Genomic DNA, 18300 nt, shown 5'->3' with positions numbered 1-18300 from the left:
ACTGTCTGATTAAGGTGACTGTGCCGATCAGGGCGGCATCAGGTCTGATATAGACCTGATGACGCTGTGCAGCCATTCAATCACTGTAGTGCCACAACCAACATGGCTGCAGCATAAAGAGCGCAAAACATGCAGGACGGGGACCCAAGCTCCTGTGAAATAATCCCGGAAATGCTTGGCGCTCGCCCAGCACTGCGAGTACAGCAATGCTCAGGCGAGTACCGAGCATTACTGAGTATGCTCGATCATCCCTAAATGTGATATTTTCTTTAAAGTATCACATCTGGTAAAGAGTCCTGAATAAATAAATATACAAAATAAGTGTATTTAACAGTTTTCATTAATTTTATAAAATGACATGTTTCCAAATAGTTTAATAGTTTTTAGAGCGTCCTCAACAGAGGTTTCTGGTTCAACCAATGTCAGTAACACATAGTCTGCATACAGTGAAATACAATGCGAGCACCAATGTACCTCTACACCACTAATGTTAGCCTTTTGCCTGATATCTACAGAGCCACATGACCAGGCTAACACAACTATAAGGGGTGACAAAGGACAACCCGTTTGTTATTAAGTATTCTTCAGACATGGTCCGTTAACAAACACTTTCATGGAGGGTATTGAATAAAGGGCTCTAATGGGGTGAATAATTAATTGGACCATCAAACCCAAACTTATTCAATACCGAGAAGATGTACGACCAATCGACTCGGTCAAATGCCTTCTCAGCATCCAGGGTAACCAACACTGCCGAAGCCTTACGTTTATTCATTATATCAATCAGGTCTATGGCTCTCCTTGTGTTGTCTGCTGCTTGTCTCCCCTTTACAAAACATGTTTGATCTATAGAAATTAAAGATAGACAAATGGAAGCTAAGCGTAATGCTAAAGATTTAGCATAGATCTTAAGATCGCTGTTTAGTAGTGATATTGGGCTAAAATTTTGTGGGGTGTCAGGGTTTTTTCCAAGCTTTAGTAATGTAATAATCGTGGCAGAGAGCATCTCCTTTGGGAGTTGAGCCCTGGGACACTGCATTTTTTAATTATGCTTTTCTTATATAGCGCTATCATATTCCGCAGCTGGAGCTCACAATCTAAATTCCCTATCAGTATGTCTTTGGAGTGTGGGAGGAAACTGGAGTGAGTATCTGCAGGAAACCCTCACAAGCACGGAGAGAACATACAAACTCCTTGCAGATGTTGTCCTTTTTGGGATTTGAACCCAGGACTCCAGCACTGCAAGGCTGCAGTGCTAACCTTTGAGCCACCGTGCAATGGGCAGCACGGTCGCTGCCAACGGCTCTGTGTAACATTTTTAGTACTGTGAGGCAGTGAACCCTGTTACAGCTAGGGGGCGCTGTTTGTGCTCCCCAGAATGCGCACAGAGGCGTATGAAGGCCATAGGTGTGCATTGCAGTCGCAGCTTTGATTGCAATGTGAGGCAGTGACTCGTGTCACAGGTAGGGGTGGCTGTGTGTTCTCCCCAGGTTGTGCATGCGGACAGATGAAGTCCATAGATGTGCATGGGAGTCACAGATTTCCGCTCCGGGTTTTCCATGTGGCTGAAGGCCACAGGTGTGTGTTTAAAGCCCTGCAGTAAGTGGTATGGGTGAGTTAGGTGTGAGATGCAACCTCAGTGTCAGTCTGGTGTGTGCTGGTGTGCAGAGCAGAGGCCTGCAGAGCGCTGGCTGAGTGCATGGAGGCACAGGCCAGCAGAGCCAGCACCCAGGACAGCTGAATAGCCTGGCACCCACAGCGTATACAGTGATGCAAGTCATCTAAGGTGGCTGGTCTCTAATGTGGACAGTTCTGTGCCCGGAGGTGGATGTCCTGTGCCAGAAAGAGGACTAGCATGTGTAATGATTGCAAACAGGTGGATATGGTGCCTGGCTGCTATCCGGAGGATATCCTGGGCTGCCTACGGCTGTGTGAGTAAAGAGTCTGTGATACAGCGATGCAGGACACCCATGAGAACTAGCCAGAGGAGGGCTGGCGTGTGTAGTGTCTGCAACATGTAAAGCTGTGTGTTTGGAGACTTTAATATGGCGTGCGGTCGCCCAGGGAAACTGGACAAGGGAAGTCTGGCCTGTTTAGGGACTGCAATTTAAAGTCATATGATGTGTAGTGCTATGAAAAGATGCAACTATGTGTATTGAATTTTGATGCCGTGTACTACAAAATGCTATGAACTGGTGTGAACTGAACATTGTTAATATACACTGAAGTTATATGCACTGAAATGATATGCACTTGTGTGTGAATTGGACTTTAATGCTGTGAGGAAACACATTAAAGAGACTGTGTTGGAACTTTGTGGGTCACTGCCTCTTCACTGCGTACGATGCTACCGCAGCATCACATTACTTACTTGAGAAGCCATCTGCACCTGGTGCTTTATGCGATAGTAGGGATTGGATGATTTTCTTAAGGTCTACGCTATTGATGGGAGCGTTCAGTGCATCTAGATGATCTTTAGACAAGGAAGGATGATGTAGTTTAGATAAAAAAAAAAAGACTTTATATCTACTGGGTATAGTATTATATGATTGGGGTCTGAGGATAAATTTTAAAGCGAAGACTACAAATCTTTAAATTTGTTTGCTATGTCTCTGGGACAATACAGCTCTGGCAAAAATTAAGAGACCACTGCAAAATGTTTAGTTTTTCTGATTTTTATAGGTATATTTTTGAGGATAATGTAAATTATTTTTTTATTTTATAAACTTCTGACACCATGTCTCCGAATTTCCAAGCAATAAATTTTGTATTTTTTTTCTGACAAAGAAAAATGGTCAAAATAAAAAAAAACAGTGCCTTCTTACCGCAAATAATGCAAAGAAAACAAGTTCATAATCATTTAGAAACAACAATACTAAAGTTTTAAGTAAGGAAGAGTTCAGAAATCAATATTTTGTGGAATAACCATGATTTTTTAATCACAGCTTTCATGCGTCTTGGCATGCTTTCCACCAGACTTTCACACTGCTTCTGGCACAAAAATGTAAGCAGTTCTTTGTTTGATGGCTTGTGACTATCCATTATCCTCTTGATTACATTCCAGAGGTTTTCAATGGGGTTCAGGTCTGGAGATTAGGCTGCCCATGACAGGGTTTTGATGTAGTGGTCTTAATTTTTGCCAGAGCTGTATATTTTCTGATAATTTGGGTTATTTTTAAGATAGTTGATTTTAGCTTTAGATTCTTGAGATTTTAATCTATTTGCTAATAGTTTCCCAGCTTTATTATCTTGAGTGTAATAATGTGCTTTATTTTTTTTGGGGGAGATTCTTTTCATATTTGTATAAAAGACAATCCCTCATTTGTATCCGAAGATTCATAATTCTTACTGCCTTGCTCTATTAAAGGAACATTGTTTCATTTTTTCTAAACTCTGTAGTTCTGACATAATTTCATTAAATCGTTTTTCCTTTTCTTTTCTACACCTTTGGCCTAGTTTGATAAACATTACTTGCATGAATACGTTATGTGAATTCCAAAGGGAAAACGGTTTGTTCACTGAGTTAACATTTATGAGAAAATTCTTGCATGTTATATCGGAGATATTCTACATATTGAGGGTTAAACATAAGATATGAGTTTGCTTTCCAGGGATATGTAGGACGTGAGCAGTGTTCTTCCTCTATTTGCAAAAACACAGGCCTGAGTTACATGCATAAAGAGAGGATGTCTCACTCTAAATGTATCCTTCTGGACTATACCTCCTTCCACATATATGACCTCTTCTGTGGGGAATTTTAATTCCAATAACAATCAAAGAACATATTTTAATCACTATTATCACCAGGAACATGCTATGACCATGTGGGAACAATAGTTTACTCTACCATCGTAAGCACCTAACAGTCTTTCTGCACTCACTGTTGTTGTAGAATTTGCCTGTATGTATTAGAAAATAAGAAAGGACAAAAACAGAATAATAAAGCAGAACAATAATCTTAACATATATAACTGATTAATAGGTTAGCTAAGGACCTACTAGATCTGGGAAACCGAAAACTTCAGTGACTCAGAAGGGGGGTAAAGTTCTTCTGGAGATACCGACCTAAAGTCCAGTTCCATATATACCCTGTTACGGTATTAGTCAGTCTTCAGCGCTTATTTTTATACTTTGCAGGTATATGCTGCCAGGCGTTCTCCACGAGTTGGGAATATGGCTTATTGGATGAGGGATGGTCTGAAATGTTAAAGTTCCAATTGTGCATAAGGTCTCCCCTTCTTCAAAAAAGTGACCACGTGCAATTCTCCCTTACAATTAGTTTGAAGCTTCATCGGGTAGCCCCAACAATAGGATACTTCATTTTTTCTCAGAGCTGAGGGCCATTAATCTTCAAAAACGTAGAGTGACTGCCGAAACATCCAAAATAAATCTTTATATGATGAAATAGAGTTGAGAGTTCACCCTTCTTTCAAGAGAAAAGTAGCAAATCTTCCTTTATGCTTAAGAAATGAATGTGTGCTAACACATCTGTGGGTACAGAGTCTGTAGATGTTTTGGGCGTGGTACTCTGAATTCTATCAATTATGATATCATTTGAGGAGCAATTTGGCACAGTTAATCAAATCTTGAATGTACCCACATATGTCTTAGGGAAGCATATCTTCTGGTATCCGCCACAGCTTTATGTTATTCCAGCGGAAGCGATTCTCCATGTCTACCAATTTAGTTTGTATATATTCCAGCTCATCTGACAGCAAATTGTGGGTAACAGATTATTATGAGAGTTAGAAAAGTCTCTTTTTTGTTCTATATTTTAATCTCTGAGAGGAGTGTTTCTGGTTCAGGGTGTCAGTGCTATCTTTGCCTCAGTGACCCATGAAGTATAACTCCAGTTTTCCTTGACATTTCTGATTTCTTTTCCCGTGGATCATACCAGCCGATGGGTGACAAGGGAAGACCGAATATGTGATAGCTGTCATGGTCCAGTCCGGAGTTTATTTTAAATGTTTCCTCTTTTTAGACTGGTAATGCCGGGGTTAATCTTATCAGCCTCGTTCTTGAGCTAGCTGGGCTATTTCAGTCCCTCACAGCCTGCCTACCACTGTTAGTGATAGTTCATGCTTCCCAGCTTGAGCCCCTCACCTGTATCCTGATCTTGGTGATCCTTGTGCCTCTGTCTGCCCATTCCCGTGTATGACTCGATCTGTTCCCTGGACTTCCGCTTTGGTTTTCTGTCTCTGATACCACGTTACCCTCCTGGTTCTGACTTTGCTTGTGTCCCGACTTTCTCTTACGTCTCACGATTTGGTTACCACGATCCCGGTAGGTTCTGACGTCTTGCTTGTCCCCGACTATTCCCTGCTCGCCCCTTCTGTACCACGCTGATATTGTGGTGTATGACTTTAGGCTTGTATGACTTCTCTCGTTACCTGTGACACCTGTGCCTGAGCTCTGTGTTACTTCGCTTAATGTTTAACCACTCTTCCCTCACCAGCTCCCCCTGGTGAAGGTTTCATCACAATAGCGACATTTCCAGGGCCACTCTAACAGCTCAAGGCAAAACAGAGCTCTCGTCTCAAGCAGCCATTTTGGTCAGCAGCCAAACCACATCCCCATGAAGGTCTTTATTATTAAGGGAAAAATAATTCCAAACCTACAGGGCCCTGTGTGAAAAAGTGATTGCCCCCTACCTTAAAACATAAATTAACTGTGTTTTATCACATCTTTTGGAAGCGGAGTTCAAATTCCTAGCCACACCCAGGCCTGATTACTGCCACCCTGTTCTCAATCAAGAAATCACTTAAATAGGTCCTGCCTGACAAAGTGAAGTGGACAAAAAGATCCTCTAAAGCTAGACATCATGATGCAATCCAAAGAAATTCTGGAACAAATGTGAAACAAAGTAATTGAGATCTATCAGTCTGGAAAAGGTTATAAAGCCATTTCTAAAGCCTTGGGACTCCAGTGAAGTACAGCGAGAGCCATTATACAAAAATGGCGAAAGGAGTGGCCGACTTACCAAAATTACCCCAAGAGCGCAGCGATTACTTATCCAAGACGTCACAAAAGACCCCACAAGAACAAGCCAAAGAACGGCAGGCCTCACTTACGGTTAATGTTCATGACTCCACCATAAGAAAGAGCATGGTAAAAAAATGGCCTGCATGGCAGAGTTCCAAGATGAAAGCCATTACTGAGCAATAAGAACATAAAGGCTTGTCTCAGTTTTGCCAGAAAACATTTTGATGATCTCCAAGACTTTTTGGAGAATCCTCTGTGGACTGACGATACAAAAGTTGATCTTTTTGTAATGTGCATGCTCCATTACATCTGGCATAGAAGTAACACAGAATTTCAGAAAAGGAACATCATACCAACAGTAAAATACGTGTAATACTATTGTAGGAACTCTAAGATTCTGGTAGCATGGGGCAATGAACAGACAGAGACGGGTTTCTTTAGTGCAAATAGTGTATTTGTAACATAGCAAAAACACACAAACAATATACTAATAATTCGCAATGAAACAAGTCCCTTAGCCATATACAGCAAAACAGAAGAGTTCTTAGGCCAAAGTCCTTGGCAAGGTGAGTGAGACGGGTGACGTGCAGATCCAAACACAGCTGGTGCAGAAAGAGTCAAATCCGGGTATGAAGTAAACACAGGGAAGTCCAGAAACAAGTCCTCAAGTTAATCCCAGGTGTGGGATGAACACGGGTAAGTCCAGAAACAAGTTCACATAAAGAATTATACTGGTGTAATTTCCAGTAGCTCCCACCGGGGGGAGTAAATAAGGATTAAGTAGCAAACACAGTCTAAGTCCAGCAGCAAAGCCCCAAACACAGTTCCAAAACAGAGTTCTTACCCGGAGGAGAGAACCAAGGGTTAAGTTCCCAAGCCAACAGACTGAGAGCGTAACTTACATAGGCAGAGAATGTCCAGAGCCACGGGTAGAAGTACAGCAGACAAGCAGCTGAGCTGATGGAGAAACCAAGCAGAATACTCCAGCAGAGAGGCTGACACCTGACCCGGGTTTTAAACAAATGAACAGGAAGTAGGGCAGACAAAAACAGCAAACTCCATCTTAACGAAGGGCAAAATCATTCACAAGGTAACTTGGAAAGCCCGGAATACTGACATTACTCCCCCCCTAGAAACGGCCTCAGGACGATCCTGGACCAGGCTTGTCTGGGTATGTACGATGAAATTGAGCAACCTTCAGGGGAGCATTGATGTTACTTACTGGTTCCCAAGAATCGTTTTCAGGAGAGTAACCCTGCCATCTAACCAGATACTGAAGTCGGTTCCTATGAAGTCTTGAATCGATAATGTCCTGTACAACAAATTGTTCTTCGCCATCAACCAACACTGGTGGAGGAGGAGGTACGATACGTCCCTGAAATGTGTTGAGAGAGACTGGTTTTAATAAAGAAACATGAAATACTGGGTGTACCTTTAGAGTTCGTGGCAGCTTCAGCCGACAAGCAACAGAGCTCACAATCCCAGTGATCTTGAATGGACCGATGAACTTCTGCCCCAGCTTCTGCGAAGGAACACCCAATCTTAGATTCTTGGTAGACAACCAAACCGAGTCTCCTACCTTATACATGGGTGCCGGTTTTCGGAATCTATCAGCCGAGTTCTTGTAACGCTCCTGTGCTGCGGTCAGGGAGACTTTCAAAACTTCAAGATTACGTTGCAACACTGCCACTCTGTCTTGAACTGCTGGTACCGAAGTAGCAACCGGAGACCTAGGCAAAATATTTGGATGATATCCCAAATTGGCGAAAAAAGGCGTTACCTTCGTGGAACTGCTCTGTGAGTTGTTATACGAGAATTCTGCTAACGGAAGAAGCTTCAGCCAATCATCCTGCAAATGACTGACGTAACAGCGTAGATATTGCTCTAAGGTTTGATTGGTTCGTTCGGTTTGCCCATTGGTCTGAGGATGGTATGCAGAAGACAAGCAAACATTAATGTGGAGTGCAGAACAAAATCCTTTCCAAAACCTAGAGGTAAATTGTATTCCCCGGTCAGAGATGATCTCATCTGGTACCCCATGCAGCCAGAAAACATTCTGGATAACCAGATCCACTGTCTCTGTAGCTGAGGGAAGACCACTGCAAGGAATAAAATGAGCAGCCTTCGTTAGACGGTCCACTACCACCAGAATAGTATTCTTACCGCCAGAGGTGGGTAACTCCACAATAAAGTCCATCGAAATAGACCCCCAAGGGCGAAATGGTACGGGTAGTGGCTTAAGAAGGGCAGTAGGTGAAACACAAGGAACTTTGTACCGGGCACAAACCTCACAAGTGCGGACATAGTCATTCACATCCTTCAAACAGGTAGGCCACCAGAAAAAATGACTTAAAAATTCCTGTGTCTTCTGTACCCCCCGATGACCAGCCAATACGGAGTCATGGACCAATTTGAGAATTCGAAGTCTCACAGCCTCAGGGACATAAATACAGCGTTCTCTAAGCCATACACCATTCTGAAAGACAAGATTCACATTGTCAGGTGGGGCAGCAAGAAATACGTCATCACCATCATAGGCCAGCTTTATCTCCTCCCACAGGTCCCGGTCCTGGAGCACTCCTATGAAATTGGCATCCGACAAGATGGTCTTAGACGGGGTCCCAGGCACGGAGTCCATCGTGTGGATTCGGGATAGTGCATCGGCCTTCCCATTACATGAACCTGGGCGGTACGAGATGACAAAATCAAACTGGTTTAGGAACAAACTCCACCTAGCTTGTCGAGGAGAGAGACATCTGGCAGACTTGAGGAATTCCAAATTACGGTGATCTGTGAGCACTACCTGTTGAGTTGCTCCCTGCAAATGGTGTCTCCATTCCTTAAAAGCGGAAATGATTTCCAAAAGTTCCTTATCTGCAATATCATAGTTCAGTTCAGCAGATGATAACCTGCGAGAAAAGAAGGCACACGGGTGCAGCAAACCTTTATCTCCAGTTCGTTGTGAGAGGATTGCTCCCAGTGCACAGTCAGAAGCATCCACCTCCACGACAAAAGGCAGTGCAGGATCCGGGTGCGTCAATATCGGAGCCGTGGTAAAACAAACCTTTAGCCGATCAAAGGCTTCCTGGGCTTGCGGAGACCATACAAACTTCTTCCCCTTCTTAGTGAGGAGAGTGATGGGACGGACAATTTCCAAAAAATTCCGGATAAAACGTCTATAAAAGTTAGCAAAACCAATGAATCTTTGTACCTCTTTAACGTTTCCTGGTACCGGCCAATCTATGATCGCCTGGATCTTGCTGGACTCCATATTCAATCCCTGAGGAGAAATAACATAGCCTAAAAATTGAATTTTGGAGCAATGAAATTCACACTTTTCGAGTTTGATATACAAATGGTTATCTCTCAAACGTCTGAGTACGGTCTTGACATGTTCCTGGTGTTCCTGTAGGGAATCAGAGAAAATCAAGATGTCATCCAGGTAAATGACTACATAATGATCCAGTAAATCCCTGAAAATATCGTTGGCCAAGTGTTGGAAAGCAGCAGGAGCGTTACAGAGTCCGAATGGCATCACTAAATATTCAAAATGTCCATACCGACATCTGAAAGCTGTCTTCCATTCATCTCCGGGACGTATACGGAGTAAATTATATGCCCCGCGAAGATCTAATTTGGTGAATATTTTAGCTTGGCGAACTCTCTCCAACAATTCAGGAATTAACGGCAATGGGTACCTGTTATGGATGGTTACCTTGTTTAGCTCCCGATAGTCAATACACGGTCTTAGAGTGCCATCTTTTTTCTTTACAAAGAATATGGGAGCGCCCGCTGGTGAAGAAGATGGTCGGATAAACCCCTTGGCTAAATTCTCATCTATATACTCCCATAATGTCTTTAATTCTGGAGCTGCCAACGGGTAAACATGGCCAAAAAGAATCGCTGCCCCGGGAAGCAGCTCTATGGGGCAGTCATATGGTCTGTGTGGAGGGAGTTGGTCTGCCTTCCTCTTGTCACAAATGTCTGAAAATTCCTGGTAAACCAGAGGGAGAGTAGATACCTGTTTCGTTTCCTCCAAATTCTGGGTAGCTGGAGCCGTTACCGTTGGACTGATGGTAGGGCTACACTTCGGAAGGAAGGATATCTCCTTGGTTTCCCAATTGATGTTTGGATTCTGTGTCCGTAACCAGGGAATTGCTAAAATTACAGGAAAATGAGGAGAAGATATTAACATAAATGATAGGGTTTCCAGATGGTCTGGTTCCATCTTACACTTCAGAAGCACCGTCTCCCGGTCTACTGGCCCAGAAATTAATGGAGAACCATCCACCGTTTCCATGTTGACTGGTGAGGCTCTTAGCTGTGTCTTAATAGCATGTTCCCTGGCAAAAGAAGAATCCATGAAATTTCCACCTGCTCCAGAGTCTATCATAGCAGAACTTGGTATCCACTGTCCCTCCCACAGAATCTGAATAGGAAGAGAACAATGTGAGTATTTCTCCCCTTGATCTTTAAAGGAAGTCGACATCACTGTTAGGGGAACCACAGCATCTAGATGTAAACTGGTCTCTGAGACTTCTGACTCAGTGTCCGTATTGTCATAATCCCCTACTGCTGCCAACACCTTGTTTGGTCGCCTGGGACATTTAGGACAATTAATAAGGAAATGATCCGATTGACCACAGTAAAAGCATAAGCGTTCACGAAAGCGATATTCACGGCGTTCGTTACTCTCACGTTTCTGTAGTGAGTCCACTTGCATAGGCACCTCCTCAGCTTCCCGCGGGTTCTTGTTGGTAGTTTCCCTAGACGGAAGAGTAAAATTAGTGATGCGATTTGAAGCCGCCCATTTCTCTTGTCTGCGTTCAGTTAGGCGGATATCAATACGCACACAGTGTTGTAAAAATAACTCAAACTCCTGTGGAGACTCTGAGCGAGCTAGCTCATCTTTGATTGTACTGGACAATCCTTTCCTAAAAATTGGTAATAAAGCATTATTATCCCAGTTGGTATCCACTACTAACCTCTTAAATTCAGTAATATATTCTATGACTGAACGTTTCCCCTGGCGTAAGGAAAGCAAGGATTTTTCAGCGGAGGCACGGCGGTTGGGATCATCAAACATTTGCGCCATAGCTGCCAGAAAATCATCCAAATTATTTAGACGGACATCGCGACTTTCAACCATAGGATTTGCCCAAGCCAGTGCCCGTGATGTCAACAACATAATAATACATAGTACCTTAGATCTATCAGACTGATAGTAAGAAGCATGTACATCAAAAAATAATATACATTGATTAACAAACCCACGGAATTGACTTCGGTCACCATTAAACCGGAAACGAGGCAATTTAGGCATACTGGTAGGTGGTGTATGCTGAACAGGTGGTGTAACCTGGGCGTCTACCAAGGTACGTAAATCTTGGAGAGCCTGACCAAACACCTGCGCATTGTGGTTAGCCCGGGAGTCCATGTCTCTAATTTTATTTTGTACAGCCGCCACCTCCTGCTGCAAGGAGTTAATCATAGCAAACATCTTGTCTACCCGTGTCTCTGTCATTGCCCCAGCAGAATCTCTCTTTTTTTTAGGCTGGAGTATCCTGTAATACTATTGTAGGAATTCTAAGATTCTGGTAGCATGGGGCAATGAACAGACAGAGACGGGTTTCTTTAGTGCAAATAGTGTATTTGTAACACAGCAAAAACACACAAACAATATACTGATAATTCGCAATGAAACAAGTCCCTTAGCCATATACAGCAAAACAGAAGAGTTCTTAGGCCAAAGTCCTTGGCAAGGTGAGTGAGACGGGTGACGTGCAGATCCAAACACAGCTGGTGCAGAAAGAGTCAAATCCGGGTATGAAGTAAACACAGGGAAGTCCAGAAACAAGTCCTCAGGTTAATCCCAGGTGTGGGATGAACACGGGTAAGTCCAGAAACAAGTTCTCAAGTTTATCTCAGTTGTGGCATAAACACGGGTAAGTCCAGAAACAAGTTCTCAAGTTTATCTCAGTTGTGGCATAAACACGGGTAAGTCCAGAAACAAGTTCACATAAAGAATTATACTGGTGTAATTTCCAGTAGCTCCCACCGGGGGGAGTAAATAAGGATTAAGTAGCAAACACAGTCTAAGTCCAGCAGCAAAGCCCCAAACACAGTTCCAAAACAGTTCTTACCCGGAGGAGAGAACCAAGGGTTAAGTTCCCAAGCCAACAGACTGAGAGCGTAACTTACATAGGCAGAGAATGTCCAGAGCCACGGGTAGAAGTACAGCAGACAAGCAGCTGAGCTGATGGAGAAACCAAGCAGAATACTCCAGCAGAGAGGCTGACACCTGACCCGAGATTTAAACAAATGAACAGGAAGTAGGGCAGACAAAAACAGCAAACTCCATCTTAACGAAGGGCAAAATCATTCACAAGGTAACTTGGAAAGCCCGGAATACTGACAATACGGTGGTGGTATTGTGATGGTCTGGGGCTGTTTTACTGCTTTCAGACCTGGAAGACTTGCTGTGGTAAATTAAGCCATGAATACTACTGTCCTGAAGGAGAATGTTCTGCTGTCTGTTCGTCACCACAAATTGAAGCACACTTGGGTTATGCAGCAGGACAATGATCCAACACACACCAGTAAATCCATCTCTGAATGGCTTAAGAAAAACTAAATTGTCTTTGGAGTGGTCTAGTCAAAGTCCTGACCTTAATGCGATTGAGATGCTGTGGCATGACCTTTAAAAATGAGCTTCATGCTCTGAAACCCTCCAATGTGGCTGACTTACAACAATTCTGCAAAGACGAGTGGGTCAAAATTCTTCCAGAGCATTGTAAAATACTCATTGCCAGTGAACGCAAATGATTGATTGCAGTTTCTGCTGCTGAGGGTGGCCCAACCAGTTATTATGTTTAGGGGTAATCACTTTTTCACACAGGACACATATATATACATACACACACACACACACAACACTGCTTAATGGACAGCGCACGCACACTCAGCTCTGCTACATACACACATTTACACACACAGCTCTACTACCTATGCACATTTTCATACACATACTGCTCAGCTCTGGCAAAAATTAAGAGACCACTGCAAAATGTTCAGTTTGACTGATTTTTCTCTTTATAGGTGTATTTTTGAGTAAAATGTAAATTGTTAATTTATTCTATAAACTTCTGACAACATGTCTCCAAATTTCCAAGAAATAAATTTTGTATTTTTTTTGTGAAAAGGAGAAATGGTCAAAATTAAAAAAAAAAAAAAAAAAGGCTTACAGACCTTAAATTATGCAAAGAAAACAAGTTCATAATCATTTAGAAACAACAATACTAATGTTTTAACTCAGGAAGAGTTCAGAAATCAATATTTTGTGGAATAAACATGATTTTTAATCACAGCTTTCATGCGTCTTGGCATGCTTTCCACCAGTCTTTCACACTGCTTTCGGCACAAAAATGTAAGCAGTTTTTCTTTGTTTGATGGCTTGTGACTATCCATCATCTTCTTGATTACATTCTAGAGGTTTTCAATGAGGTTTAGGTCTGGAGATTGGGCTGCCCATGACAGGGTTTTGATGTGGTGGTCTCTAAATTTTTGCAGGAGCTCTATATACATTACCCCATTTTGCAGTTCCTTAGAGGTCATGTGATTGATTACATGATCGGAAAGGTCTTTGATCTAGTAAGGTGGAAGGTGCTTCAGCTGCTCACTTAGGCTGGTTTCACACTTGCGTTTCGTTGCGCTGCGGATGGCAGCGTACTTCCTCCTTGCTTCCTTCGTGAAGCTCCGTCTACTGCCACCAGCGTCCTGCGTTTCCCTGCGTACCTATCTTTAATATTGGCTATGCAGGGACATGCGTTGTATGCAGATGTGTCCGCATTCAACGATTTGAGGTGTGCGGCGACTGCACGGGAACGCAAGCAGACACATCCGCATATAACGCATGTCCCTGCGTACCCAATATTAAAGATCGGTATGCAGGGAAATGGCAGTAAGCAGAGCTTCACGGAGGAAGCAAGGAGGAAGTACGCTGCCATCCGCAGCGCAACGAAACGCAAGTGTGAAACCAGCCTTAAAACATGCAGCCTTTGTGAGGGACCTTACTCTCCTGCTCTGCACCAGTTAGATTAGTATGGGGCAAGAGTAGAGAGTGCTGTTCTCTCAGTGATCAGGAAGGACACCGTCTCAGCATTCTTATCTGTCACAGAAAGCTGCCTCCAGTCTATAAGGCACACTGACTTATTAGCAAGATTTTTTTTCTTTCTAAAATTGTGTCTTATAGTACAAAAAATATGGCAAATTCTAAAGTAATTTCAATTTTCTATTTAATTATACATCTGTCTGCTATAGGACTTTGTACAATTTGTCAATAACAAATAGTTTCTTCTCTGTCTGAGTTACTTTTGTTGGTCAACAAAACACTATTTTCCAGTAATTCATTTTTCACATTCTAGATATTATATGGGATTTTTCATGTTTAAAGAAGCTGTCCACAACTTGGACAAACCCCTCATCATTCCTCATGAGTGGTTCTGTTAAAATAAAAACACTTATACAAAACTCCCATGCTGGTGCCATTCCAGCGATGTTGGCACTTGTGTTCCCGGAACTCATGTAAGCTTGTTACGTCACATATGCGCTGTGCCCGATCAGCGCTGGCATCACTGTCCCTACATTGGGACAAATCGAACATCAGAAAGTAGGTAGAGAGCCGCCGCGGCCCTGGCTTCCTGTTGATGCTCCATACTTCTAAAGAAGAGGAGAGTGAAGCCTCATGAGCAACCTCATGTGAGCCTCGGGAATGCAAGTACTGACACTACTGGAATGGCACTAGCAAGGAAAGTGAGTTTGAGTGTTTTTGTTTTAACGAGGCCAAACATGAAGAATGACAAGGAGTTGTCCTAGTAGTGGACAACCTTTTTAAGAAAACACAAATTTTCAGTTAAAACATATTCAACATTCTGAACATGAAAAAGGATTCTCCCCCTGTGTGAATTCTCTGGTGCTTAACCAAACTTGATTTCTGTTTAAAACATTTCCCACATTCTGAACAGCAATAAGGCTTCTCCCCTGTGTGGGTTCTCTGGTGGTTAATAAAATTTGATTTGAATTCTTTGTTGGCTAAGAATAGATGATTTCTTCACAAAACACTTTCCACATTCTGAACAGGAAAAGGCTTCTCCCCTGTGTGAATTCTCTGGTGCTTAACCAAACTTGATTTCTGTTTAAAACATTTCCCACATTCTGAACAGCAATAAGGCTTCTCCCCTGTGTGGGTTCTCTGGTGCTTAACCAAACTTGATTTCTGTTTAAAACATTTCCCACATTCTGAACAGCAATAAGGCTTCTCCCCTGTGTGGGTTCTCTGGTGCGTAATAAAATTTGATTGGTGTGTAAAATATTTCCCACATTCTGAACAGGAAAAAGGTTTCTCCCCTGTGTGAATTCTCTGATGTTGAACAAAATCTGATTTCTGGTTAAAACATTTCTCACATTCTGAACATGAAAAAGGTTTTTCCCCTGTGTGGGTTCTCTGGTGTCTATCAAGATGCTGTTTCTGGTTAAAACATTTCCCACATTCTGCACAGGAAAAAGGCTTCTCCCCTGTGTGAGTTCTCTGATGTTGAACAAAAACTGATTTCTTGTTAAAACATTTCTCACATTCTGAACATGAAAAAGGCTTCTCCCCTGTGTGGGTTCTCAGGTGACTAATAAGAATTGATTTCTGGTTAAAACATTTCTCACATTCTGAACATGAAAAAGGCTTCTCCCCTGTGTGGGTTCTCTGGTGACTAATAAGAATTGATTTCTGGTTAAAACATTTCCCACATTGTAAACATGAAAATGGCTTCTCCCCCGTGTGAGTTCTATGGTGACTAACAAGATTTGATTTCTTGTTAAAACATTTCCCACACTTGGAACAAGAAAATCTATTCTCTGCTGTGTGCATTTTTTGATGTTTAAGAAAAGATTTTTCAATGGAAAAACTATTTCCATATTCTGAATGAGAAAATGTCTTCTTTCTTTTAAGAGCAGTTAGTTTAACGCTTATTTTGTGACTTTGATTTTCCTCAGCAGTCGGTAATGAATAAGAAGACTTAATCTGTTTCAAAGGATCAGATGGTAGATCTTTGCTGTGAAGGGATGATGGTATATCTGGAGTATTGGCATTCACTTCAATTGTATCCTGTGGGATCTCGGATTTAAAAATTGAAGATGTCAGCTGTCCCTCTGATTTGGTACAGTTATCTGCCAAGCAGAAAACCAATTATTACTTTTGAATAAAATATCCTTAATTTATATTTTTGAACATTTCTACTTAAACAGTCTGTAAAATGGCAAGTTATCTAATAATATTGAATTATTCACTAAAACAATGACAGTTCACAGTCTAATTGAAAACCTCATAAAATGAACTAGTAGAGCGTGGTGATCAAGTTTGTTCATTCTGCCTTCCAAATATGGAATAAAAAGCCATCAATGTTATGTAGGTGATAGTGATGAGCGAATATACTCGTTACTCGAGATTTCTCGAGCATGCTCGGGGGTCCTCAGAGTATTTTTTAGTGCTCGGAGATTTAGTTTTTCTTGCCGCAGCTGAATGTTTTACATCTATTAGCCAGCATAAGTACATGTGGGGATTGCCTGGTTGCTAGGGAATCCCCACATGTACTTATGCTGGCTAACAGATGTAAATCATTCAGCTGCGGCAAGAAAAACTAAATCTCCGAGCACTAAAAAATACTCGGAGGACCCCCGAGCATGCTCAAGAAATCTCGAGTAACGAGTATATTCGCTCATCATTAGTAGGTGACAATTATGCCAATAAAAAAATTCTACTCATCACAGAAAAAACAAGTCCCTACTCAGGTCCATCATTTTTCAATGGAAAAACAGAGGTTTCCACGTTAGTAGTGGCTCAAAGGCTATTGAAAAGCAACATGACTTCCATAAACCAATTCAGCAATATCCGCTCTCCTTAAGTCAAATATCCTCCTCGCTTCAGAGCCTTGCAGTGTGTCCAAACCACATTTAGCATCCATGTTTTTGGCATTATTATAGTGGGAAGAACCCACTTAATTTTCAGTGTGTGTGTGTCTCCTGAAGCACATTCTGGGAACTATGTGTTGAGTAATAAAATGTCAGATATGCAATTTTCACTCAAACATCCACTGTGTGCTAATTTTCGGAAAATGCTTGTGGAGTCAAAATAGTCACTACTCCTATAGATTAATTCACTGTGGGTTATAATTTCCAAAATGGAGTCACTTTATGGGGATTTCAATTGTTTTGATGTTCTGACATTTTGTCATACTAGGGCTTTTTCAAATGGTGTGTCCCATTTCCTCTGGGACTTGCTCCTTCGACGTCTGCTTCTGTCATCAGGCACCGCCTTATTCATTCTGCAGGCAGCACTTGTGATGTAGGAGACATCGGAACCAAAAGCTCTTGTCAGTGCAGGCTCTGTCTAGCCATTAAGATTAAGGTGCCTGGGACATGTAGTACCATCCAGTGTGACAGCATAGATGTATGTGCTATCCAGTCGAAGTAATCTACTCTTTACTTCAGCCAATTTGAAAGTATCATACCCTACTAAAACTTGAAGCATATTGCTGGAAGCTGCCAGATACAGCCTTGTTCTCCTCTGGTTCAGTCCTCTGCTCAGCTGCTGGCTTGTGTATTTGTTTTCTGTAGTGAACCTGGCCTATTTAATGACTACTGTTGTATCTTCTGATTTTGTATTTTCTCTGCCCTCCCGGTTGTGACCCAGCTACTTGGCGACTCTTAACATCTCACACCACCAAACAGCTAGTAAGTTTAGATCTCAGGCATTTGGAGGAGACAGTGAAAACCTTCTTTTAAAGAACTGCCTGGGAGTGGAAAATTTCCCAAATTCTTAAGGGATTCGTGGCAGCTCTGGGTCTGCTGGAATTTAAATGTTTTGTTTTCCTTTGGTCCAACAAGAGATAATATCCATGTCTTGCTGGCAGTTTATTTTAGGCTCATCAGCTGATGTTGGTTGGTAACCATTCCCAACTCCATTTAAATAGTTGCATGAAAGATCAGCTGATCATTGGTTATAGAGTTTTCTTCTAGGCAGACAAGCTAGGTGTGTGAAGATTGCCGCTGCCAGTGGTATTGCTGCTGTTGGAGTTCTGTTATCCTGGTGCCGTTTACTCTGCTACTGTGGAGCTTAGCACAGCAGACTCTAAGCTGAGTAGTATCCATTATGTCTGTCCCTTGTTTGTGTCCCCCTATTTTATAACATCTGCAGTGGCGAGGCTAGCAACCTTGCTGGCCAGTGCACTAGCCTGGGTTAGTAGAGGTGACAGTCAGGAGGAAATAAGC

The 18300-nt window shown here is 42.3% G+C and overlaps 3 protein-coding genes across 4 annotated transcripts in view; 1 reads left to right on the top strand and 2 right to left on the bottom strand.

Moving 5' to 3' along the window:
• LOC143766334 (uncharacterized) overlaps positions 1-18300 on the bottom strand; it is a 617908-nt gene that overhangs the window by 251504 nt on the left and 348104 nt on the right.
• LOC143766330 (uncharacterized) overlaps positions 1-18300 on the top strand; it is a 1024462-nt gene that overhangs the window by 809083 nt on the left and 197079 nt on the right. The gene's annotated exons all lie outside the window — the stretch shown is intronic.
• Positions 14260-18300, bottom strand: part of LOC143766375 (uncharacterized) — a 106184-nt gene continuing 102143 nt past the window's right edge. The window contains exon 9 of the mRNA XM_077254022.1: positions 14260-15886. Within this exon, the coding sequence (XP_077110137.1) occupies positions 15092-15886 (795 nt within the window). The 3' untranslated portion in view covers positions 14260-15091. The remainder of the gene's footprint in view (positions 15887-18300) is intronic.

Source organism: Ranitomeya variabilis, chromosome 4 (genome assembly GCF_051348905.1).
Source record: "Ranitomeya variabilis isolate aRanVar5 chromosome 4, aRanVar5.hap1, whole genome shotgun sequence".
NCBI lineage: Eukaryota > Metazoa > Chordata > Amphibia > Anura > Dendrobatidae > Ranitomeya > Ranitomeya variabilis.
This window is presented reverse-complemented; position numbering and strand designations above follow the sequence as displayed.